The sequence below is a fragment of the Crocodylus porosus genome, unplaced genomic scaffold, assembly GCF_001723895.1.
Source record: "Crocodylus porosus isolate Cpor-Errol unplaced genomic scaffold, CroPor_comp1, whole genome shotgun sequence".
NCBI classification, from domain to species: Eukaryota; Metazoa; Chordata; order Crocodylia; family Crocodylidae; genus Crocodylus; species Crocodylus porosus.
In genome coordinates this window covers 3,243,044-3,267,894 of record NW_017728933.1, presented here as the reverse complement: position 1 = coordinate 3,267,894, position 24,851 = coordinate 3,243,044, and the positions used below count along the sequence as shown (strand labels likewise).

Genomic DNA, 24,851 nt, shown 5'->3' with positions numbered 1-24,851 from the left:
TGATTTGGTTGTTATTGCAAAACTCTTTATCACATCTGCGCTATTGATGTCTTCAGATAGTTCGTTCTCAATTGAGAATACTGCCAGTCCCATATATGCCCACTATTAAAACTGGGGGGGGGGGTTGTAATTGTAATTTTTTTCCTTTCTGTCAGCCCCTGGCTTTGCCCATGCCTGTGCCCAGGTCTGGGTGGAAGCTGAGGGGCGGGGGACACGTCTGGAGGAGAGGGGCACTGGTAGCTAGCAGCTAGCCAGCAGCGCAGCCTGGGCATCACACCTTCCTAGCGCTTCCGTGCTGGAGGCCGCGGGTGAGACGCCAGCAGTGGCAGACCCAGCGCGCCCCTTCCAGCGTCCGGCGTGGGCAAGACGGGGCTACGGTGCCACCCGCGACCTGGCACGTCCCTAGGGGCGGCCCCGCACCCGGGCACATCCCCAGGACCCACTGGAGCCCTTGCCCGGCTCTGCAAGGGGGCGCCGGAGAGCGGGCAAGGCAGAGGGGCTCCTGGCACGTCCCCAGGGGGAGCAGCCCCCCCGGAGCCGGCGCGCACATCTGGGCGGCTTCGCGGGGGGGAGGGGCCGAGCCGGCTCGGGGCAGCCCGGATATAAGCCCCTTTCCCACGCAGCCCGGCTCTGCGGCGGGTGCGGAGCGAGGATGCCGCAGCCCGGCCCCGCGCGTGTCCGAGCCGGCGGGGCGCCCTGAGCCGAGATGGACGGCGTCCTGGAGGGGGAGGGGGACTTCGCCTCCGCCCTGCCCCTCAACGGCTCGCTCAACGGCACGCAGGACAACCAGTTCGTGCAGCCCGCCTGGCAGATCGCCCTCTGGGCCGTCGCCTACGCGCTCATCGTGCTGGTCTCCGTGGTGGGCAACGTGGTGGTGATGTGGATCGTCCTGGCGCACAAGAGGATGCGGACGGTGACCAACTACTTCCTGGTGAACCTGGCCTTCGCCGAGGCCTCCATGGCCGCCTTCAACACGGTGGTGAACTTCACCTACGCCATGCACAACGAGTGGTACTACGGGCTGCTCTACTGCAGGTTCCACAACTTCTTCCCCATCGCCGCCGTCTTTGCCAGCATCTACTCCATGACCGCCATCGCCATGGACAGGTGAGGGCCGGCGCGTGGCGGGGTGGTGGGGGTGCCAGCTGCCAGCCAGCCCCACGTCCCAAGGCGTTTGCCTCTGGCTCCTCGCTGAGCAGGTAGGGGGCAAGGAGGCCATAGTGTGGTACCTGTGAGGCCCCCTCTTCAAGGGGCAGGGCTGGCCTTCTGCATGGAGCTGGGTTTGGGGATAGACCGGTCGTCAGAGCTGGTAGAAACCCCTGGCAGAGCATACCCAGGTCACCAGCAACCCTGCCTGCCTGGCCAAGTGCCCCAAGTCTTTCTGCTGTCTTGGCATTTGTTTGATTTTTTTCTTCCTAATTTGGCTACTGTGCACATGGAAAGCAAGAGAGGCACTGAGCTAAAAGCATGCCTGCTTCCTGCCTTTTCATCTTTTTACACACACGCACACACCTTTTTGTACAAGACCACTGAAGGGAAGTGTGCACCCCCTCTGCACTCCCAGCTCACCTGGAGATGCTCTTAGGGAAATGCTGTTAGCTTAATGAAAAGGGGCTGTTTTACAGTGCCCCAGGCAAGGCTGTCTTACCATGTTCCTCTGTGTAGCCTGCTATCATTATCACCATCACTGGAAATCTAAGGGCTGTCCCGCTGCTGTTTCTCACTAGTTTTAAAATCATTAATTTTCCTGGATTCCTTCATTTTAACTCAGAATCCGTATTTAATGCACCACGGTGTCTCATCTAATGATGCTAAATGTATCTGAACATACATTTTAACACATGCATGCAGGGGTAGGTCTTAGGGATCCAGATTATTTGTCTGATTTCGTTTGGAAAGAGCTAAGTAAAAACTTCCAGGTTTGCCCACTGTCTTTGGAAAAGATGCTGTTGCTCTCTGTTCCTGCTTTTATGTTGTTCTTAGATGGGTGCAGATTTCCGAGCTGAGTGGAAATTGGTTTAACCCGAACTGATAGGCTCTATTATGTATTGCACACACCTATTTTCTCTGTGGCCGTGGTATGGGGTTACCCAGGAATCGATGTATATTGCTGGCATTTTGTTTTCTGATGAGAAATCCAGCAAGTTGCCAGCGCAGTGCAGAGGCAAGGGGGACTATGTCCACCTAGGCACTTGGCTTAGGTTGGTGATGAAGAGGGAGCAGCAGCAGTCCAGTGGTCAAAGCCAAAGAGTAGGGGTTGGGAGTTCTGCAGCTCTATCACGTCTTTCGTCGATCTGTTTTGTGACCGGGGGAAAATTATTTAGTTGAGGCAACTGTATTCTAGCATTTCCTCTTTGGCCCCTCTTTCCAATCTCGTGATGCCAGTCATAAGAAACAAGATCAAATTAGATTCCTCTCTCAGATACAGACTTATTGGCTAAAACACGAAATGGAACTGAAAAGTAAAGTGCAAGTGCTAACAACAGTTTCATCGGGGAATTTACCTCCCTTGCCCTCAGTTTTTATTAAAGATACCATTGCACAGGGCTTATTAGTTTGTTCTTCGTTCCTTTCTCCTGCAGTAAAGGGTAACCCTTTTCTCTCATAGGGTGGAATAGAAGTCAGCTATAATGCCTCTAATGTTAATGGGGTTACATGGATGGGAACGAGAGATCAAGTCTGACAAAGGCAAATAGGAAAAAGTTAACCCAAGATTGTGTCAGCTCTGCCTGGGTATTAGAGAACCCATTTCATTTTTTACGCTAGTGAGGAGAGCGGGAGGCATTGTAACACAGGTTCCCTTGACTAACAGTTCTACTTCTCCCACCCTCCCCACCTATCTGCTACAGTTGTTGGTTCCCTTCTACCCCAGCAGTATTTGCATTTTTGGTTCCAACCTAAATGGAGCTGCAGAGTACCGGCTGTGAAGTAGGATGCTTAATTAGTAGCTTTTTTCAGCTTTAAACCCACAGTCCTATTTAATAACTCTTAGCTGTAAAGAGAACTCATTTGAAGAGGGAATCTTCCTAATGAAAACTGAGACTTAGCACTGGAACCAGGAGTCACAAATTCATACGTGCCAATATGTATTTTCCGTAATAGGACTGTAAGTAGGTTGTTGGAAGCTTGGGCCAGAACTTCTGTTCAGTTAATGGTCTCAGTGTCTTTTATGCACAGGTCCTTGATGCAGTCTTATCTGCATCTTATTCAAACAGCCAATGCAGCAGGTCAAATTTGCAAGAGCCCTGAATGATTTGGGAGCCCAAATGCCATTGACTTGCAAAGTGATTTGGGTTATGTCTACACAGCAGACACTGCTCTGATTCCAGTCTGTGGACACATACCGAAGTCAGCATTAAGCTACTCTGCTTGGGTGCTGCTGGTCATGTAACTACAGTGGCACAGAGCTCTGTGTGGGTTGCCAAACCAGGCGAGAAGCTGAGTGAATCTTTGGGTGGTGAGCCAGCACTGAGCTTCACGCTGCTAGTGATATGCCACTAGCAGTACCTGAACTAGCCCGCTGAAAACTACCTTGGGTAAGTCTTTGGGAATGCCGTCATGACTGTGAAGCTGGGCAGCTCGCCAGTGCCTAAATCCCCTTTCAAAATTGTAATTGAGTACATAGTACTTCTACAAAAGGTGCTCAGTAGCTTGCAAAGTAACAAAAATATATTTCCTGTACAGAAACCCTGCTGGAGGTAGGATCTGTGTGCCCAGACAAGTGCCGCATCACAAAATAAACAGGATTACGTTCGCTCAGTTCAAAGCTGAAATTAGAGTTGAGAGACAAGTGACAGAAATCAAGGAAATTTGCAAAGAACCAGTTTGCACAACCAAAATCTAGGCATAGTAAACGATCCGACACACTAGTGGGGGTTAAATCTCATGGGCGTTTCAGCTCTCTGGAAATGCAGTCACCTTCCTTGCTTCCCTTTAATCAAGAAACAAGTATTCCAACTCTGGGGTGTGCTGTGACAATTGCTTTGTTATCTTATATTTGGATCTAACAATAGCAATAATGTGGCTGGTGCTGAATCAATTCTGATTCTCTCAACAGTGTTTCAAGACAAGGGCTTACAGTGGGAGTTAAAGTAAGAAACTGTAACAGAAAGGGAGCAAACTGTAAACCCAAGCAGAGCTGATGCAGGATGGGTGTAAGCATGCACCTCAGTTCCACTTGGTTAATATGATCAATGTGCTCTGTGACGGCCATTACGTCTCCATGAAACAGGCTGTTTTTAGACCCAGGAAAATGCACTTGGCATCAGACAAGATTGCAATTCCCATTGTCAATGGAAACAAAAAAAATGTGATGTGGGTTATTACCGCAGTGAATTGAGTGACTGACAGCAGGGGCTAGATTTGTAATTTCCAAGATACTCGAAGAATTCACACCATCAAACTGTTCAGCAAAATAAAGGCAAAATGTGTTCTCTCTCTAAATCATTTCTATAGCACGCCTGCCAGAAGATCCGAAGCTGCCTTCTAAAGAAGCAACAAGCCTTATGCCAAAGCCAATGAGAGAACACATTTTTCAGGCTTAGAGGTTTATGTTAAATTCAAGCATGCACAACATAATAGACCTGAAACTGGATTGTGCAAGTAGCTTTACAAATCTTGTCCTTGACAATACAAAGCCGAGCTTCTAGCAAAAGTTTATTGGAGATGCAAGTGGCCAGCACCCCTGACAAAATCAGGCTGGTAGTCCTCTCCTTTGGAAAATACCTTGGTGTCGGGTGTAACAGGAAGGTCAGGACCTAACACTTGGAGCACTATAAGAGGCCTGATCCATAAAGATGACTGAGTGCACCCTCAATCATTGCTAGATTTCAGGGAGCTGAGATGACGTAGGATTGGGCCTGAACATCACAGCAGTATTGCTTGCAGAACTCCACCTCCCTGCAGATTTCTCAAAAGCATTTGCAGTGTAGCATTTCATTTGTATGCTGACAGTGGAGACTCAAGTCCTCCCATCTGCAAGGCTCAGGCACCAGGTTCAAACCCTCGCAGGGCCTCACTTGAGCATCGGGTTGTAATTCTGTTCTTAATTATCTTAACACCTAGATAGGAAGAGGCCAAATCGACATGCCCTTTGGCTAGAAAGTTATGCCTCTCCAATCACCTACAACTCTTTGAGCAGGAAAATAGAAAGAATAACTACAACTAATTGTAGGGTTGCTTGTAGTTAAAAGAAGACGGTTGTCAGTGAGGTAAGCAGGTACAACACTCGTTACACGGGATGCAGTTTGCCCTCTGCACAAAGAGCCTGTGTCCAACTGGAGATCTAATTTGAGGACTTTAGTAGTGTACAAGTTCCATGCCTGCTTCTGCAAGGGGATGCATTTCAACCAGGGAGCATATTTGAGTAAGATTTCCAATCACCCAGATAAACACAGGCAGTCATGGAAGAAACCCTGAATCTGCACACACCTTCAGTCAACTTTGTAGCTAGTAAGACTGTTCCCGAACTGAGACAGTGACTTCTTTTTGCATTACTTGGTTGAGGAAGGGTGAATATGAACATAAATTGGAAGCCAATTGCTAGTTTGACAGCCCAGCCTTGTGCATTTTTGCAAATCAACGTGTGACATCACTGCCTCCTCAAGGGAAACCCCACTGCGTTAACTGTTAGGATTTTAGAAGGATTTTAATGAGGTATGGTTGAATCACATAGCAATGTGGGCTTTATTAAGCCTAACTAAGATGCAGCACATTATCTGCAAACGGGAACTCGAATAACCTTCTGAATGTCAAATGTGTAACAATGAGTTCATAGGTGAACCTGCAGATCCTTCGCAAGTTGAGTAAGTCAGATTAATGTCTGTGGATGATGTAATTAGTCACCCCAAAGGCTTTTAATTAGTCATTTTAAATCTTTGGTAGCTCTTTATTTTCAGTCAGTCTAGTCTTAATGTGTTTAGCTGTCTGAAGAATATTACTTTTGTCCACGCAGGGCAAAATATAATATTTAATCTACTGCAATATGAAGGCCAGAGTGGGGAGTGTAAAAGCTAACGGGATCTAAGGATGTATTAACAGGGGTAATGACCTCAAAACAGGCTGGCTTGGCTGGGTACGTGGTGCCACTCACCACATGAAGTAGCTTCTAAACACTGGTACAGTGATGCAGAGCAGCTGGATTTTAAGAGTGAATCTGGCTTGAAGTCCACAGGATAATTCCTGACAATGAGACTAGGGGATACTGGGACTGAGATTTCTGTAAGGAATATTTATTCCCTGCTTAGAGAGAGGCCTGGAGAAGACCATCTATCTTTTGTGGCTCAGGACCCGCACACAGCACCTTGCTGACCAGAAACTACATATCCTAGAACAAGGTGGGCATCGGTAAAGGCCCCACAGGACTACAGAACTGTAATCCATAGGGGTGTTTTTGTCTGCAAGCAATAGGACAGGATAATCCCTTCCCAAATATTTTAGGGGCACTGGATCTCAACCAAAAATGCCACCTCTTCGGGGAAGACCTGAACTGACCTGTCACTGTTTTGGTGAAGTGGGGCTGAACTTCAGGGAAGCTTCCCTGCTTTCTTATCACAGGTCTGCTTGGCTGATCCTCTTGGAATCCAACGGTTGCCTCTGATCAGACTGAGGATTAAGCTGGAAAGAGCACTTCTACTTCACAAAAAAATGCCTGTACATGGAAGAGTTTTCATTTTGCACAAGAAAGAAATTGAGACCCTCTGAAAACTCTTGTGGGGGGGAAAATGAGAAATGCTGGGTTATTAACAGCTATGTTAGCCTGAGGCACAATCTCTGCTCTGAATTACCTAGATTAATGATTGACCCTGGCTTTTCCATATCCCTCCTAGGTGCCCTCGCCAACCAGCCTGTGCTAGGCCTCGTGCCATCTGGTTTTGATCAAAACTTCCTTCCCAGGTGTGAAAGACGTTTCTGTGTATCTTTCTAGTGACAAAATCCTTCCTCAGAAAATTCCCTGAGGGTCTAAGGGAATGACCACCTCTTTTTCATCCTCTAGTTTCTGGATGGGGAGTTGTCACTACTTTGGCTGGCAGGTGAGAGGATTCAGCATAGAGCAGAGGAGGAATCCCTACAATCTGGTCTTGTTTTGTTGCCAGATCATCAATCATGGTGCAGTGTACCACTCAACTGTCAGAAAGAAGCCATGGAGCCAGTCTAACTTGCCCAAGTTGGGTCCATCCCAGTGCAGGGGTGTCCTGAAGCAGAGCAGAGGTGCTGCAAGGCATCATGTGAACATACACTCCCCTGCTGTCAACTTAGCAAGGGAAAGAGGGCATGCTTGCAGAAAGAGGCAAAGCCAGGATGTATCCCTAATTCATGAAGTCCCTGGGCTGCACTTCTGCCTATTAGAGTCTGGCATAAATCGGAACTGCCTTCAGGAGCTCTTCCTTCAATTGTTCTCCTATGTGTTTTTAGGAAGATACAGTTAGGAATTAATTACCAAAACCAATCTGCTCCTTATAGCCTTCCGTTCCCAGCACTGCAGAAGGCAGTCTTCTAGGAGAGAGAGTCCAGGTGTCCTACTTGCACAGCCTCTGTTGCCAGTGTTGCTGAGCATCTCTACCTTTACTGTATTTATCCTCACTGCAGCCCTATGGAAAGGGTAAATCTAATTGTTTCTGTTTCACATAGGTGCACTGAGGCACAGAGAAGATAAGATGCTGGCAGTCATAGGGAATTAAACCTAGGTTTTCAAAGTCCAGGGCAAATACTCTCGTCCTTAGACCACCCTTCTTCCAAGAGACTGAAGGCAAAACCCAAAGTGAACAGAAATGTTAGTCCAACATCATCTCTTTTATTAAAAAGAGAACAGTAGCCATCACTTCTGCTCCTGAAACATTGCTGTCCCCTAGGCAAAGCTTCCTGGAAGAGATGGACACCGCTGGTGATGTTGCTTTGCCGATCACATGAGCACAGAAGGTTCCTGTACTGCAGCAAGGGCACTAAGCCTAATGCCCTAAGACCACAGGCAGAATCAAAACACTTAAGATTAACATATTACCTTGCAACTTAGAAACCACACCGAGGTGGCTTCAAGTGCATCGGGTTCCTAGGAGCGTTAAGTCATCACTTCAGAAGGGCAAGAGCCCATGAGACATCTGAGCTAAGGGGAGGATCCAAGCCTGCTTTGGCATAGGCGTAAGATGGGGGTATTGCATTGCCTAAGTCACTAAAGGCAGGGCTAGGAGGGTGATGGCTCTAGAAGAGGCTATTTGGAGCTATCCCTGCAGATGAGGAAAGGGGCTAGGTTTAAAAAATGCAGAGGAATTGATAGATGTTTGGGGGAAGCTTGAGCTTTCTTCTGCCTGTCTGTAGCTGTGGGGCTGCTACCAAGGCTTATTTTTCAAGGTGGAAAGGAGGAACATGGAGCAAATCCAGCAGACTCCCAGGCTGTCTGCCAGCCATGACCTGTTCCTTTCTTCCCCTTGGCCTCCAAGACACAACTCCGAGCCACTGAACGGTGCCCAAGCTGAAGGACACTTCACTGTGTTGCAGCAAGAGTCGGCACATTCCCCCCAGCACACGGTGCAGGGCTGGGAGCCAGGAAATTCATTTCTAATCTAGGCACTGGCACAGAACCCCCGAATGACTCCTGGATGAGTCGCTTCCAAGCTGGCTTTAAAGTTACTGTTGTCCCAAATGTTGGGTGCCTGACAAAGGACATGTGGGCACTGACTTTTTCAGAGGGATTCAGCACCTGTAGCCCTCCTGTTTTTTACCTCCAGTGTCATGCATTCAGCACGTTGAAAAATCTGGCCCCAAATGTCTTGGATTGAGCATTTGGCCTCGGTTCCTACTTCCATGTTCCTTTCTGTAGAATGGGGCCAAAGCAAATTGCATACCACAAGTGAACAAATAATCCTCCCATCCATTCTGCTGCTGTAATTACCTATTAGCATATTCACAGAATTGTAGAAAAGTAAGGCTGGGAGGGACCTCAAGAGGTCACATCTAGTCCAACAACCTGCTCAAAGCAAGATCAACCATGACTAAACCATTCCAGTCAAGCGTCCATCTAACCTACTCTTAAGAGTTTCTAGGACTGGAGATCCCACAGCCCATTTCAATGTTGAACCACCCTCATAGTTAGAAAGTGCTTCCTATTCTCCAACCTAAATTTCCCCTGCTGCAATCTGAGACCATTGCTACTCCTCTCCCCTACAGCCACAACCAACTGCCTATCTCCATCCCCTTTATAGCTGCCCTTCCAGTAGTTGACGCACCGTGTAGACGTATCCCATCATGGGAAAATCAAGAAGCTACTGTTATAAATCCTGGCTTGAGAACCACAGCAGAGCAGAGGCAGGAAACTCAAAGCTGTGAAGAGAATATTTCCACATTAAACAAGTACCTACAGTAATTGGGCACTATTATCAGTAGACAAGCATGAAACTGTTAGAGATCAGCTGTGGATTCTGGCTTCTTTAAACAAATCACTTGGATAATTGTATTTGCACAGAAATCATCTCAGGTTGCAGATGATACAGAAAGCTCAGTGCCAGGCAAAAGCAGATCTCTAATTAAATGGCTATACAGCCGGGTGGTATTATATTATGTGCGCTCTGGAATCGTCAGTGGTTTTACAAGTGTCACCTACAAATCTCATCTGCTGACCAGGGGCAAGAATCAGGCAGTAAAAATCTCTGATAGCGCACCTCTACCGATAACCATCTTTAGATTGGGTTTAAATTGCAACTGTCACATGTCACTTTGACAGAGCTGGGGTTTACAAATGCTGGTTAATGCATTGCACTGTAGCACATTAAATGCTGTGACAGAAAGTGATGTGTCAAATGGAAAGAGCATTCACTTCATTCTTCTTTCATTTCCTTTCAAATAACCTTTGGTGATGGGCCTTGCATTTGGGATTCATTGTAACAATCAGAATCGTACAGAGACTAACATACCACAGGGACCTTCAGTGCAAGTGATATTGTAGGTGGAGCAAAGCAGAGATGTCTGCAAACCTTTCAACAAAATCTCAGGTTGCTGCTTCTGGTATGTAACAAATGTTTCACTGGGGGTTTAGGGGAAAACTACTGGAAGCAACAGCAAACTCTCATTGAACAAAATGATGCTCTGACACCGTAGCTGGGGAAAGAGGTTTGGGAAAGCAGCGAAAGCATTACCTGGAGCCTTCTGCTTGGGAAAGAAGCTTTGCTGAAAGCTTGGTCTCAGGCAGATTTTATTGTTTGTGAAAGAAAATAGAAGCAAGAGCTGGCAGCTGTGCCATTTCTTTGGAGAACAGCTGGACTGTCACTCACACTGGCCTGAAGGGATTCTTTTGCACGTTCAGGTGATGGGCCTCACATATGCAAAGAGAGCAGAAAAATGATCAGGCTTCAGAATAGAGGCCTCTGTTCTTGAAAACACTCATTCCTTGGAATATGAATAAGGGAGGGATTTGCAGTGGATTGTGGAGTTGGAATGGATCCCGAGACCCCCCTGCACAAATGCTATTTCTATAACAGGCTTTTGTACCTGGCCCCCAGCTTCCATCGTTCTCTCTCTCTTACCAGGCACCTTAGGGTAGCTGAGAGGAATCATACTTGTCACACATTGTAGTCCCAGGGGGCCTGCTGCGAGTTTGGGAGCGACTTGAGCCTTCAGATAGTAGGTAGCAAAGGGGGAAAAAGTCTTTTGTCTGGTGTAAATCAGAGCTGAAACACTTTACATTTGATATCACCCCTTTAAATTGAGACCAACAATACAAAGGGTCTGGGGCGATGCAGTCAGGCATACCTGTCCTTAGCTCACAGTGCTACATATTGGGCATGGGACTTCCAAGCTATCACCAGGTTATGCTGCTCTTGCCTCTGGCTGAGCACTGGCTGGACGTCAGATTCTGGCAATTGATTCCAGCTGATTCTAAGGATTTATCATTCGTGGATGTCAACAGTTACCAGACAGCAGACACTAACTTGGGGACTCTAACTTGGGGACTTCCCCCCCTTGGGGACTCTAACAGTGCATTCATGCAGCGTGTACCAGAGTGGACTACACTTTCAGACATCAGCAATGGATTGCATTTGCTTTGAGGCTGGAAGATGGCCACTTAATGGCTAGATGCCAATAGCACAAAGATACTATCTCTAATATGCATTCACACACACACACACACACACACACACACACACTTTCTTTCTCTCTCTCTCTCTCTCTCTCTCTCTCTCTCTCTCTCTCTTCTTTCTCCCCGCCCGAGCCTCATTCCAGGATCACAAACCCACAGGCTGACAACTCAAACAGAAAATAAAAGATTACACGTATAAATCCAGAGGGCAACAGACCTTTTTGGTAAAGGAGTCAATACAGCAGACAGGTCAACGTTTCAGTGAATGCAGAAAAATGGCTGGAACATGGGGGCTACATGAGACTGATATCATGAAATAAAAGTAAGAGAAGACCTAGAGTCTCAAAGACGGGTGAAACAGGAAACTTATGAGAGACAGCTTAGATTCATTGAAGCCTCTTTCTAGGAGTGTAAGTACCATATCAAGGAATTATTCATGTTAATATCTTTATGAATAATACATCCACAGTTCTAATGAGAGCAAGTCTGCAGTCCCTGTTTGGTTAAAGGCTTTTCTATTCCTTTACATGCTTTTATATATCTTCCAGGCTAACAAAAGCGACATCTTTTCTGTATTTGCCTTCAGTTCAAAACATACTGTGCACTGATGATCCAAATGGCCTTCTGTGAATTCAAATAAGGATCTACAGGTCCCTTGTCAGAGCAACGAGAATTCACATTTTTCCTTTCTACATGTTACTGATGCACCAACTGCTCTGTTTTATTGTGGCATGAAAGCCTAGCAAGCCAAAGCCTAGCAGGAAAGAAAGATGGAGCTTGCTGACACTTCCCTTTGTATCAGATCACTGCTCTAGGGTGTCACCCCTTTATGACAATGGAGCTGTTGCAAACATCTGTGAACACTTGTTTGAAAAATAAGGAACTCAGCTGCCATCAGTGGTGACACTGGGTCCTCACACACTTTTGTATTCAAAGACACTCCTTATAGTTTCATAGTTAGTAGGGTCAGAAGGGACCTGAGCAGATCAAGTCCGACCCCCTGCCATGGCAGGAAAGAGTACTGGGGTCAAACGACCCCAGCAAGGTGTACATCTAACCTCCTCTTAAACACCCCCAGGGTAGGAGCCTGCACCACTTCTCTTGGAAGCACATTCATTATCTGTCAACATTGTGCCTAACAGTACTGCTGTTGGACCAGGACCTTGGATAGAACAAAACACTTACAGTCTGACTTGGAACAGGGGAAACCACTCCTAATTTTCTGTTCTCCTAGTCATAGTTGGTACAGGGTCCCCTGGGCTAGGGAGAATGCAAGTAATTTCCTGAAGTTGGTGTGAGCCAGATTGGAGGCATAGAACTACTGCAAACTCCTTCAAACTCTGGAGCTAAATCCTGTCTGCAAGGTAGTGCTTCGAGATCTCTGCATGACAGGACAGCCACGCCTTCCAAAAGAGTGCTTTGCTTTCTCTTCTTAGCTGGTGACAGAGTACAAATCCTTCAAGCTGACAGGCTACTTAGGCATGCCTTATTTGCTTCTACTCTGTAGAGGTTGCACCCCACTCACCTTTATGTCTGAACTCCAACCTGAAACCACGTAGCTAATGCCTGCTGCTGTCTTGTGTTCCGCCACCCACTAGTGATCTGTTCAAGATGGTGTGACCATTTGGGCTGGGAAGTAAAGGAGTTAACTCCATCAAGGACTGTTGTACTAAGGGCTACCAGTTAGTTGGCTGGTAACATTGCTGTGATCTTCAGGCAGGGTAAACCAGCATTGCTGTGTTGGCTTAGAATCACAAAATCAGAGAAAATTAGGGTCGGAAGGGACCTCAGGAGGTCATCTACGTCCTGCTCAAAGCAGGACCAACCCAACTAGTTCATCTCAGCCAAGGCTTTGTCGAGCCAGGTCTTAAAAACCTCCAAGGATGGAGAGTCCACCACTTCTCTGGGTAACTTGTTCAAGTGTTTTACTACCCTCCTAGTGAGGAAGTTGTTCCTGATACCTAATCTAAACTTCCCTTGCTGGAGCTTGAGACCATTCCTCCTTGTTCTGTCATCTGCCACCACTGAGAACAGTCCAGCTCTGTCCTCTTTGGACCCACCCTTCAGGTAGCTGAAGGCTGCTATTAAATCCCCTTTCAGTCTTCTCTTCTCCAGACTAAATAAGCCAGTTCCCTCAGCCTCTCCTCGTAAGTCATGTCCCCCAACCCCCTCACCATTTTTATTTCCCTCTGCCTGGACTCATTTGTCTACATCCGTTCTGTAGCAGGGAGGCCAAAACTGAACACAGTCCTCCAGATGTGGCCTCACCAGTGCTCAATGGAGGGGAAGAATCACTTCCCTCGATCGGCTGCCATTGCTCCTACCAATGCAGCCCGGGATGCTGTTCGCCTTCTTGGCAACAAGGGCACACTTCAGGACGTAAGTGAAGCTATGCTGCTTTCTACCAGCTGAAGATCTGAACCTCTCTCTGTGTCAAGGCCCAGAGTTAGTCTGGGTCAAAGTAATAGAGACAAATAAGCAGGTGCCTGTTCTGCCCTCATTGTTAGAGCTGTGCTCAGAGGTTGAAGAGGTCAACAGCTCTTCTAGGCTGTAAGCCAGCTATTTGGGGTGGAAGGGAGGAAGATGGGGATTAAGCAGACAGAATCAGCTTTGCTATTTGCAGTCAGTTTTGGTGAAGAGGTGTGACATCCACCAGTTGCTTCCTGTCTGTCATTTGCCTTGCAAGCAGTAGCAGCTGGGTATTTGCACAGACCGGTCGTCTCTTCGTGTGCAACAACGAGACTTCGATTTGACTGTTCCCTTTCACTGGTGCTCTTCTTGAAGGACCCTCCGAGAAGTTTTTGTAAACTTTGAGCCTATCCTTACGTGCTGTCATTAGAGCTGCTCAGTAAGGGCTCTGCTGAGCTGTATAGGAGAGGTCAGCTGTCATACAGGCTTCCTACCGGGATTGCCTTTCTATTCTGCACTGAAAGCTTCAATCTTGGGAGCCACTCAGACTTTCATTTTCTTGGTCTCCTCACCCTAGGGGCTTTTCCTGTTCCTTCTGTTTAACCACTGATCTCTGCAGGAAACTTTTCCCCTTCCTTACTGCCACAGAGCAGATGGCTCATACAGCTGCAGGTAGACTCTGCACATATTTATTTAGGAACAAGAGAGAAATTCCCATCATCTGCACTGGTTTCATGACTACACAGGTACTTGCTGAATAAATAAATAACATTTAGCAAGTTCTCATCTACCACCATCAAAATGCTTTGACAAAGTAGGAACTAAGGATCATTGCCTGCCCCCCTCCCATTTCACATGTAGAGGAAACTAAAGAACAGCACATAAGTGATTTGCCTCAGTGAAAATGTGGTTTAAGAGGAAATAAATTCAGGTCTTTCATCCACCAGTATCTTGCCCTTGTACCTAGATTCTGCTGCCTGCCTTTTGTAGGGCTAGAAATACTGACATGCTGCTTCTCTAAAAAGTCAGGCAGACTAGGTGAATATAGCCTCGATGAATGCTTCATCATGGCAAAAAATGGCAATGGATGGGTCTTTCCTCCAATTACTCTTAGTTTTCCCTGTGATTAAGCTGCATTCACCCTTGCCATGTCCTGCCAACTTCAGCTTGTAGATGCTCTCCTGCTGTCTCGTGTATTGGCATTTTGGAGGCACCCCCTACCTGACAGCAGTCTCCTCCAGGAGTGCAGGGCATAGGCCTCCAACTCGTTAGGGACACGAAGCACTTGAAGCTCCTACTGGAGGCCAAGGCTTCTCAGGGCCTGGCTGCCAATCTCTCCTCTCCCCACATGCCACGGTCAAGTCTGTCTGACTCTGTGTCCTCAAAGAAAGCAAATAGGATTCTCTGCTCCCTTGTAAGTCCCCAGGGGAAGTCATTAGACAGACCCAGACACCCCAGTATTTGCTGCTTTTGATCTGCTGTCTTTTCCTTTGCTCTTGATCTTTTTCCTGGTTAGTTTAAGGGGGACTGGAGGAGGAAAGGGAATAGATTTCCCTTTAGGGAGGGGGGCGTTTTTTTCTCCTGTGTAAAAGTGTCCTTTTCTCCTCTATCCATTTCGAGTCCCAGTCCTCTTCCTACCACAAGTGACACTGAACAGTGTGACACTGAACAGTGTGATAGCAGGCATGATGGTAGTTACTCACTCTCAAATTCAAACGCAAAGGATCAACCCTAAGGACTTTTATGGCCTACTTATACTGTGAGCAAAGAGAGGTAGGTTGCCAAGTTAGTCTACAGTCAACTAGAAGGCAGGGTAGACTAACCAAATTTTATATTTGTGTGTGTGTGTGTGTGTGTGTGTGTGTGTGTGTGTGTGTGTGTGTGTGTCTGGGTGGAGGTGTAGCACAAGCTTTTGTGGGCTCACTTAATCAGAAGCTGTGAAAGGGCCATTCACAACATTTGAAGTGAGTTCCATACATGCACACATGCATGTATGCATGCATGCATGTATGTATATGTATAGCACAAGCTTTCACAGGTTGAAGCTCATTTCAGATGCAGAGTTACATATACAGCACAAGTTCAGCCCACAAAAGCTTGTGCTCCATCCATCCATCCAGAGCCCACAAAAGCTTGTGGTATATATCTATAGCTATCTGTATGTGTGTGTGTATGTGTATGTAGTGAGCTTCAGCTCATAAAAGCTCATCCTATATACCTATATAGCATGAGCTTTTATGAGCTGAAGCTCACCACACACACACATGGGTTGACTAGTCTATAAAGTGAAAATCTACCTTGCTTTCTACTGTTTCTACTAGCCTAACACTGAACTTGCAGGTCTGCAGATTGACCCAGATCACCTGACAAGTGTGATGCTAGAATGGGCTCCTCAATAAGCAACTAAATTAGAGCAACCAATGAATGGGACCATGTACTACTTTGTGCACACAGCTCCTCCTGCATATGGAGGGTGGTCATTGCCTATTAAGCTGGCCTGTCATGTCCCACCCAGTAGCAGCCAGCTGTGCACAGAATCACTCCTCAGCACCTAATACATTCTGCTTATTGGCACCAACAACCCGGACTCTCTGCTCACACATGGGAAGGACAGCAGCGATTCCATTCAGAGATCCCAGGGTAAAACAGTAAGAGCAGAGCCAGGTCCAACACTTACCAGTAAAGCTACCTGTGGGACTGCACTCTGTGTAGCAACATTTACCACGTATCTCCAGTCAAAAAAGATGCTTCTGTGAACAGGAGAATGTGATCCTTATGCATTTCCTAGGCAGACGCATAATGTTGACTTTTAGAGGAAAAGGAGCTAATAGAGGAGCAAGGTCTTTTCAAACTACTATCCAAACTGGGGCTCCCAGCACAGAAAGCAAAATTCACTGGGCCAGAGACTATGCCACCTTCTTTGGTCCTGAGAGTGACATTTTAAGGTAGACACAGGCATGTTAGAAGCAGCTGTTTGTTGGGGAACAGCTGCTCAAAGGTGCTGGGGATCTAGGATCAGGACTGGAGCTGTTGGGCCAAATTCTAAGGGCCCTCCAAAGTAAGTCCAGAGTGAAGTCACTGGCCTGAGAACAGCAGCTTTGGATTTACACCTGCGTAACTAAGAATTCACCTTTTGATCTTTCTGCTTGGGGTTTCTATGGGGCCTCAGTTTCCTGGTCTTTCCTTAGATTCTGCCCTCACAAAATCTTTCTTTATTCAAATTGGCAGCTGCCTTAGGTCCAAGACAGAAATGTACCATTCCCTTAGCATCGGGCTACGGGGACTGTGTTGCTGGAGGAGCGGTCTTTCAGATGGGAGCTCTACCTCCCTGCAGTCTCATCCCATGAGATGTAACAACACCTAGCTCTTCCGTAGCAAAAGCAGAGGTATTTGTGTCTCCTTTTCAGTCCAAATACTGTTTCAGTTAGCAAATGCATGCTGTATGCCACTGAAATAGCCACTGGAGTTTCATTTGGAGACTTTCCCCTTTGCTTCTTGTCCTAAATTATTTTGCCATGTCACTGTATGCTATGAAATAACTTCTGTATACCAGTGGCTGGTGAAGTCATCCTTTATCTGTAACATATGTATTAGTTTGGGAAGAACTTGAGGAGCCTTTGAAATAAAAGATGCCTCATAAATGAAGATTTTATTATAATATTCATCTTGCCTCCCTGGGGGTGGAAATAACTGCCTATTGGTTACCCAGGCAAGCTCTGCATTTCCCAATGCTATGAAAAAATACCTGTACTACCCTGAATTGTACTTTTCTTTACTAACCAATATACTCCGAGTTGCCCTGATGTAACATAGCACTCAAGGGAGATTGTATTGTCATGGTAACACCTGAAAAAACCATGATTAAATATTTAAATAACAAAAAGTGACATTACTAATGTAATTTTTTAAGAAGGGAAATATCTGGCCTGATAAGCTGTTTGCTTAGTGTCAGCCCAGTGTACTTAAACCTGGCAGAGTTATTAACCCCCTGACAAATAGGTTTTATAATGGCTGCAGCAACTGACCTCCCGCTCAATAACTGCAGGTCTATAATGCACATCAAAGGTTCAGATCTGGGAATTGCTTTCTCTGCTTCCCTCAGATGAAGGCTTTGTCTTTAGGCAATTTGCTCCCTTATAGAAACAGAAGCGTATGCTGGTTATTATGGTTGCTTCAAGGGGGTCCTGTTTATTCTTCGTTACTGAAATGACCAAACTGTCACAGCTCAGAGAAGTCACAGGGAGCGGCTCAAGCCACAGACTACTTGCTTTCCAGCAATCTGAAGTTTGGGTCCATCTCTAAACTAGCTTTGTAATTGCTGTCCCCCCTCTGTGCATCTTCGATCGAATTTGAGCAATAAAAGCGAAGCGCCCTACCCTGGTCCAGCGTTCATAGGAGGAACCTGATTAGTCAGTAGCAACAGCCGGTTCCTGTTCTCTTTGGACCAGCCAGAAGAGGAGGTCACAGTCGTCTTCAGGAACAGGTTGCAGCTGTTTTACTTTTCTGTCACCCTTTTTTCCCCACGTGTAAACAAGCCAAATGCCAAGAGTCAGGAATGATTCCTTAACATTCATCTCCAACTCTCTTGATGGCATTCATTTGGGAGGGAGTTTAGGAAAGCCAGAAAGAGATGACCCCCGCAATCCAGCACCTTCTGCATAACCTGTCTGCCTCCTCCACGATATCTCTGTCCAGGCTGCATGCCTGGGAGTCAAGGGCAGCCCCTCTTGCTCCTCTGTCCTCCCAAACCTAGGATGTCACTGCACAGACTGTCAGCCAGAACATCACCAGGAGCTCCGTTCTTTCCTGAGCTGCAGTTTTCTGCAAGAGCTTTATTGCTCCCTGCAGCAATTCTTTCATCTACACTCCTGCTGGCTTTTATGGGACCACGACCAATCATCTGACTTCCTGGCCTTGCAGCCATAGCTGGGAGGCAGCTGATGAGGCACAGGCAGAACTGGGGTCAACACCTCCTTAAAGGACCGGTCAGCAAGAGAGGGACATGGAGGAATCCACTCTGTCTTTGTAACTCCAGAAGCTAACTCCTCCCTGAACATGAACCCGTGTGCAGCAGAGACTCAACCCATGATACTGATGCCATATTCTCAGACTTGCCAAGCTTTCCTTAATAGACCTCTATGTACCATGCCCAAGAGAACTTCCCCCATCCAAGCATGATTGGCACACAACTGTTTGCCATTTCCTCCATTTTTCCTGATCTATTGGTGCAATGGAGGTAAATTCATGTTATTCCACAAGGAAAATGCTCTCTGTCCTTTACTTTGCATGCACATTTGCAGGCAGTGGGGCATGGGAACCTGCCATTCAGAATATAAGGGGTTCAGCTAGACCCTGCATAAACGTGCTGCATGCTGACAGCAGCTAGACTTCTTGGACAGCAAAATGTTCCCCATCTGTATTGCAAGCATGGGTGAGATGTAATTTTTCACATGCCTCAGATAAAGAAGAACAACCTGCCTCACCCTGACAAACCTACTTTCTTCCTGCTCAGCAGCCATGGCAAAAAGTAACTAGGGTTGGTGGAGAAATAGCCAAGGCAGAATAAAACAAGTGCTTTTCATATGCACTGTTCATTCCTCACCCTTGGTTGGTAACCTTATCCCAGGAAAGAGCTGAATTGTCAGGTCTGCGTGTGCACAGTTTGGCAGCTTTCAGATGGAGATTTCAGTGCCAGCAAAATGCCAGCAGGCATGTGGGATCTTTCAGTTGGTTTTGGAAGTGGTGAAATCTTTTTGGACTATGCACAACAGAGCTTGTCTTGCCCTGGTCACTTCTGTTAGGGCCCAATCAAGGGACAGACATGAGCAGAGACAGACAGGACTGGGAAATACACCCCCTTACAAGTCTTTTAGAGGAATGAGGGTCAAAGCATCAGCAGTCGGGAGGATGCCTGGGGATGACCAAGTTAAGGGTTAGGAGGCTGCCCGGGTGTCATCTCAGATGTTCCCAAAACCTCTGAAAGCCTGATTTTGTTCTGAGACTAGCATACATTTGACAGCTCCACAGCAACTGGTGGGAATACATCCTTCCTGCCTTCCACCTGTGTGGCTGTTTACACTAAAGTAGATGCAAAGGGCAACCACAGTATTATTTTTTGTGCATCTGTGCTACAGATTCAGACAGCTCTGAAGAGAGAAATGGAAGGAGTGAATTGCTTCCAATAGATGTATAATCTGAATAAGCAGGGAAAGAGTTCTGTCAGGAGTGGGTAGCTTCTTATGCCCTTGGGAGATAGTCCCACCCAGTAGCAAAGCCTTCAGAAGTCACTCTGGAAATCGTGTAGCATCACAGTGCTGGTCTGTCTTATAGAGAGCAATTGAAGCACCCAGACTAATACCACATCCTCCAGGAAAGCAGGTCCTTCCCATAACACCACAAATTTTGCTTCAGTGATTATTTTTCTCCCATTAAAGTTGCTTTTAGAGGGGTCTGCAGCATAGAGCAAAGCCCCCTGGCCTCCAAGCCCAACAGCTTGTCTCATAGGAAGGTCAGCTATACTGTGCTGCATCTCTGGAGGTATAAACCAAACAGCGCTGCACAAGAAGGGTGTATTTTAGACAGGGATTCACTTCTCAGCTGGTTGACTCCCTTTGAGGTGTAAAATGCTCGCAGCAAAGCCCATAATGGTAAATCTCTTTACTGAGGCACCGTGTCTTCAGGAAGCAATCGGCACAGTGCGCATACAAATTTATGGTGTGGGAAATATGAGTTAGTGAAATCATTAGCCTGCTTTCTTAAATATTCTTCTGCACAGACACTGGAAAGCATATTGTTCAGTCAGAGACCTGGTGCCAGGTAGGTTCTGATTTATCCCTGGCATCCTACCTTGATTCACACCATGTACTTGCCCTCCCACAACATTTGAATGCTGTTTTGTAAATCATGGCAAAGGCAATGTGCTTAGGAAGGCTCAAGGCTGACCCTCATCTCCATTGGAAGCTGGGTCCTTCCGAGGAGAGGCCTATGCCCAAACCCCCTTACGTTCCACCCTGGAGACTGCCAAGCCCTCTGCCCTCTTTGGCCTATAACAGCTCCCCATGCTTGGGGGCAGAGGCAGCTTTCTCTCCGTATCTGCTCACCACCTTGAAGACCAAGACTCCTGTAACAATTTGATAGAGATCTGGACTGAAGCTGTTTATCAGAGCCACCCACTCGTACAACAAGTCACGCCATTGCAGCACAAGAAAGGGCAAAACATGTGGCATGTACAAACACCCCAAGATACCAAGCTAGGCTGACCCCAGGCTCTTTTGCTTAGAGGGAAAGGCCCTTTACCTCATCAGCAGTGCCCAGAGAGGTTGTGAAGGGAAGCTTTATTTTTGACAGGAACATACATCTGGGATCACTTATGTACACTAGCTGCTGATTAATATTGTTCCCTTCTCACTCATGCTCAGATAGGTAGATAAACACTATTATTCTCCTGTTAATGGTGGCAGCAGTTGGACAGGAGGAGGTGAAGGCCTATTTTCTAGATGTGCTGGACATCCACAGCTCCAGTTGAGCTTGGTGGGGGCTTAGGTGCTCAACATCACAGACAACAAAGCCCTAATTCCCAAAGGCACCAGGATATGTAGGCACCTCACTCTTTTGGATTTCCTGAGAAGTTAGGTGCCTCAGTGTCTTTGTGGACCTGGGTCTATGCAACTTGCCCAAGGCCTGGGATAGAACGAGTGAAACCCAGATTACACCTGGCTGCGCCTTCACCACAAGCCTGTTCCTTGTTTTTTCTAGAAGGACACACAAAATATAGGATCCAGGTGCAATCCTGGGTGTAGCCTGCAAATGTAGGATGCAGGTTCTCCTGTGACTCCTCCAGCTGTGCCTGACTCCCCTTGGGTGGGGAGATGGGGGGTGGCGGCTGCGGGGGAAGCTCTCATGGCTGTGCTGCCCAGCCCCATCCCCTGCCTGGCCCCAACCTCCCGACACTTAAAAAGAAAAAAAAAAATGAAAAAAAAAAAAGCCCCACACTCATTGGCTGCAGGACTGGCAATTGGGGCCTCTGGGCACTCGTGGCAGAGCCCTGCCCCCATGCAGTGGGAGGCAGCAGGAATCCCCCCGCCTGGCACCTGTGCAGCAGCTACCCCGTGGTGCAGGTGCAGCATGGCTTGGCAGGGTGCTACGCGCTGTCTGGGAGCTGGGGACATTGGGGCTGAGCACTGCCGGGCTCTGGCTGATGCATGGAACCGCCCCAGCTCCCAGGTGAATTGAATGGGGGCTGGGGGAATGTTCAGGTCCCCAGTTCCTGGTTTAATTCCCCAGATAATCAATCTTTTCCCCAGCACTCTGAATGCTTCCCTCAGCTCAGCTCCCAGACAGCATGCAGTGCCCTGCCGAGCCACACTGCACCCGTGCCATCAGGCAGCTGCTGCACAGGTGCCAGGTGGGGGGTGATCCCTGCTGCCCTGAACTGCCGCACGCTGCATGGGGGGGCTCTGCTATGAGCCCTCAGAGGCCCTGATCATGACTGCTGCAGCTGGTGACCTCCTGTGATTGTGGGGAGCATTATTTGCTCTTTTCACAGAGGCTGCCTTCTCCACAAGACTGTTCTTCTGAAATGATCTTGCTTGCTTACACCTTTCAGCATTAGACCTCTGTCTACAAATATCCACTCATCTGCTGCATACCAGAGGTGCATTCTGTCTCATGCTCCTGAAATTTAATTTCCATTTTAATAGAAATTTGTGCTTAAAAAAGCAACAAACTCCTTTCTTTCTTTTTTGGGTTGGGGGGAGAAGTTTGGGTGGGGAGACAGAATTTCAACTGACAAAGTGGGTTTTTTTCAGTAATAAACTACTGACGTTGATTTGGTGCCTGCATATTCTGCAGCTCTTTATTATTCTATATCAATCTTTAGGAAGAAGAGTGGGCTTGAGGATTTCTCTTTTCCCCTTTAAATTAGATGCTTTCACATTGACAGGGCCTGAAAATAAATGTAGATCATCATGTTTTCCTCAAGAAAAACCAAACCAACAACCGATCAAAAGGGAGCTTTCCCTCTAGGAATATATCTTGCCCCAACATCTTTGTAATCCCAGAGAAACATCATAAAATGTACGCAGAGAAAAGATACATTATACAAATACACACACATATACAAAATATATAATCCTCTTACTTTAGGGCAGATTATTTTAAACGGCTTATTGCATAGTTTCTCCTCCTTTCTCAGACATAGCTGGTCTTGGCCAAACCAGGGATGGCTAGCTTGGTAGAAGACAAAGACTGACTTTGTGGATGGGGTGTGAACCATTCCCTGCCGGCATAACCCTGCCTTAGCATCTCTGCATGTCTATGGCATGCCAGCCATGACACTTCAGCTTTGGGGGCTTTGCAAAGCAAAGAACAAGGAAATGCATCCTATGTTTGGCACCTGGGGCATGGGCTTCAAACCAAGCTACTTCCCTTCCAAGTAAGCCTCAAGTCAGATGCTTGCTCATTGTTTTTCATGGCAGTGTCTTGATTATGCCATATGCTTGTGTATAAGCAGTAGCTATTTGACAGTCATCCCCTGTGGGTGATCCATTCATCAGGGAGAGGGATTGTCTAAGATTTAGAATACAAAATGGGGAGCTATGTCTCCTGGGTTCTCCGCCTTGCTTTGGGGAGAAATGCTGGCCAGTGATTAGAGCTAGAAGCTGTTGAGGTGGGAGTCCCAGTTTTCATTCCCAGCTTTTCCTGAGAAAAGTAAGGCACTGGATAATCTGCACCATTTCACTAAGCCTCGACTCAGAGTTCTGTAAAATGGACATAATAGGTGCTTGGAAACTTAACATTTGTTCCAAAGCCCGTCTGCCAATGACACTACAGAAGTGCTAAGCATTGTTATTCAAGGGTGCTAATGTGTTACTGCAGTAACAGAGAGCTCAGACAACTGTGAATACAAAGCCAGATGGCTTGAAGACAAAGCACAAAGCTGGAGAAGGCAAGGGAAGAAGAGGTAGTTCATTTATGTTGTGGAGGAAACAGAAGAAATGCTGATGAGAATTACTTTACTCATTATTTGTACAAATGTATTAAGCAGCAAACAAGAACCAACCAAGGGGGGGAGGGGGGAGGATGATTCAGGATTAACACACAATAAAGCTGGTCGTAAAATGTGATTATGATGACATTTTCTTGAAAATTGTGCCTATGTTTTTTTTCTCCCCTTGTGCAAATTGGGAAGCACAAGTTTTGGACCCAGTCTAACACAGAATCATCCCTGAGGAACTGATCTGAGCTGCTTTTTGCCGAGAGACCACAGCTATAAATCCAAGTGAAATCTCTCCTCTAAAATGCCACATTTGAACAGTAAGGACAGCATTAATACTTGGCATTATTGGTCCCAGGCTCTGAGGATATTTTGTATACATTAACAAGCTGATTTTACCACTTCCCTTTCTGTGCTGTTATCCTCATTGTAGAGATGGGCAAATGAAGCTACAGACTGGTCCAGTCAGAGCCAGTTGGTAGGAGAATTGGGGATACACTATATTAACTCACTGCTCCGAGCACAATGCACAGTACTTCTGCTTTGCATTTTCCTGCCTTGAAGATATTTTTGTTTTAGGCTAAGTTCAGTAAAAACCCCAGATCAGGGAAACCTTGGAAAAGGGATAGATATAGAAAAGCAGAACAAATTTGTCAGCTTTGCAGGACTGGAAATTATTTGTGATAGTTGCCAGCTTTACTGCAGCCTCACCCTTGCAGCAAAGAGGTCTGGGGGAGACTCAGATTTAACACAAAAACACCAAAAAAAAAAGTCAGGAATAAAAAATAAATTGCCATCTGTACTCAGATGATTTGTTTATGTTGAATTGCTGTCTCTTGGCAACTAAGAGCTATGTGAGGCTCCATATGTATCTAGCTATTAACACATACCATGGCAACAGATTGGATGCACAGGATTGCTCTTGCACTGGGTTGTCTCCTTTGGGGCAGAAAAGAAAGAGTTTGGGTTTGCCATGCACACATAGAAGGATCCTGCTTCTAGGCTGCTGCACACAGGCAGAGTTTGTGGTTTTCGCTATCCAACTCCCAGCCCCGGTCTGTCTGAGGCTGTCTCGACCACGTACAATTCATGGAAGCTCAGTGCCGATGGACTTCAGGAGCTGGGCTGAAGGAGCACGGAAGGACTGTGTCAACTGGTGGTGTGGGACTGTCTTTACGCACCTTCAGCTAGTAGCCAGTTGGTGGCAGAATCCTTCCTCTACTTGTTATAGCTGCAGGCAAAGTGGAAAGCTACTGGAACTCAAGAGAGGCTGTGAGCTTGGATGCAAGGGTTGCTGCCGAAACTTGGGAGTATCCCATAAGGTCCAGACTTAGAGTGTGGCTACATTGCATGTTGTAGACCAGAGATTCTCAACCATCG

The 24,851-nt window shown here is 46.8% G+C and overlaps 1 protein-coding gene across 1 annotated transcript in view; it reads left to right on the top strand.

Annotated features, from left to right (window-relative positions):
* Positions 1-706: 706 nt before the first annotated feature.
* The window catches only part of LOC109317352 (substance-P receptor-like), a 75,116-nt gene continuing 50,971 nt past the window's right edge, over positions 707-24,851 (top strand). Inside the window, exon 1 of the mRNA XM_019545978.1 lies at positions 707-1,107. Coding sequence (XP_019401523.1) covers positions 707-1,107 — 401 coding nt within the window. The remainder of the gene's footprint in view (positions 1,108-24,851) is intronic.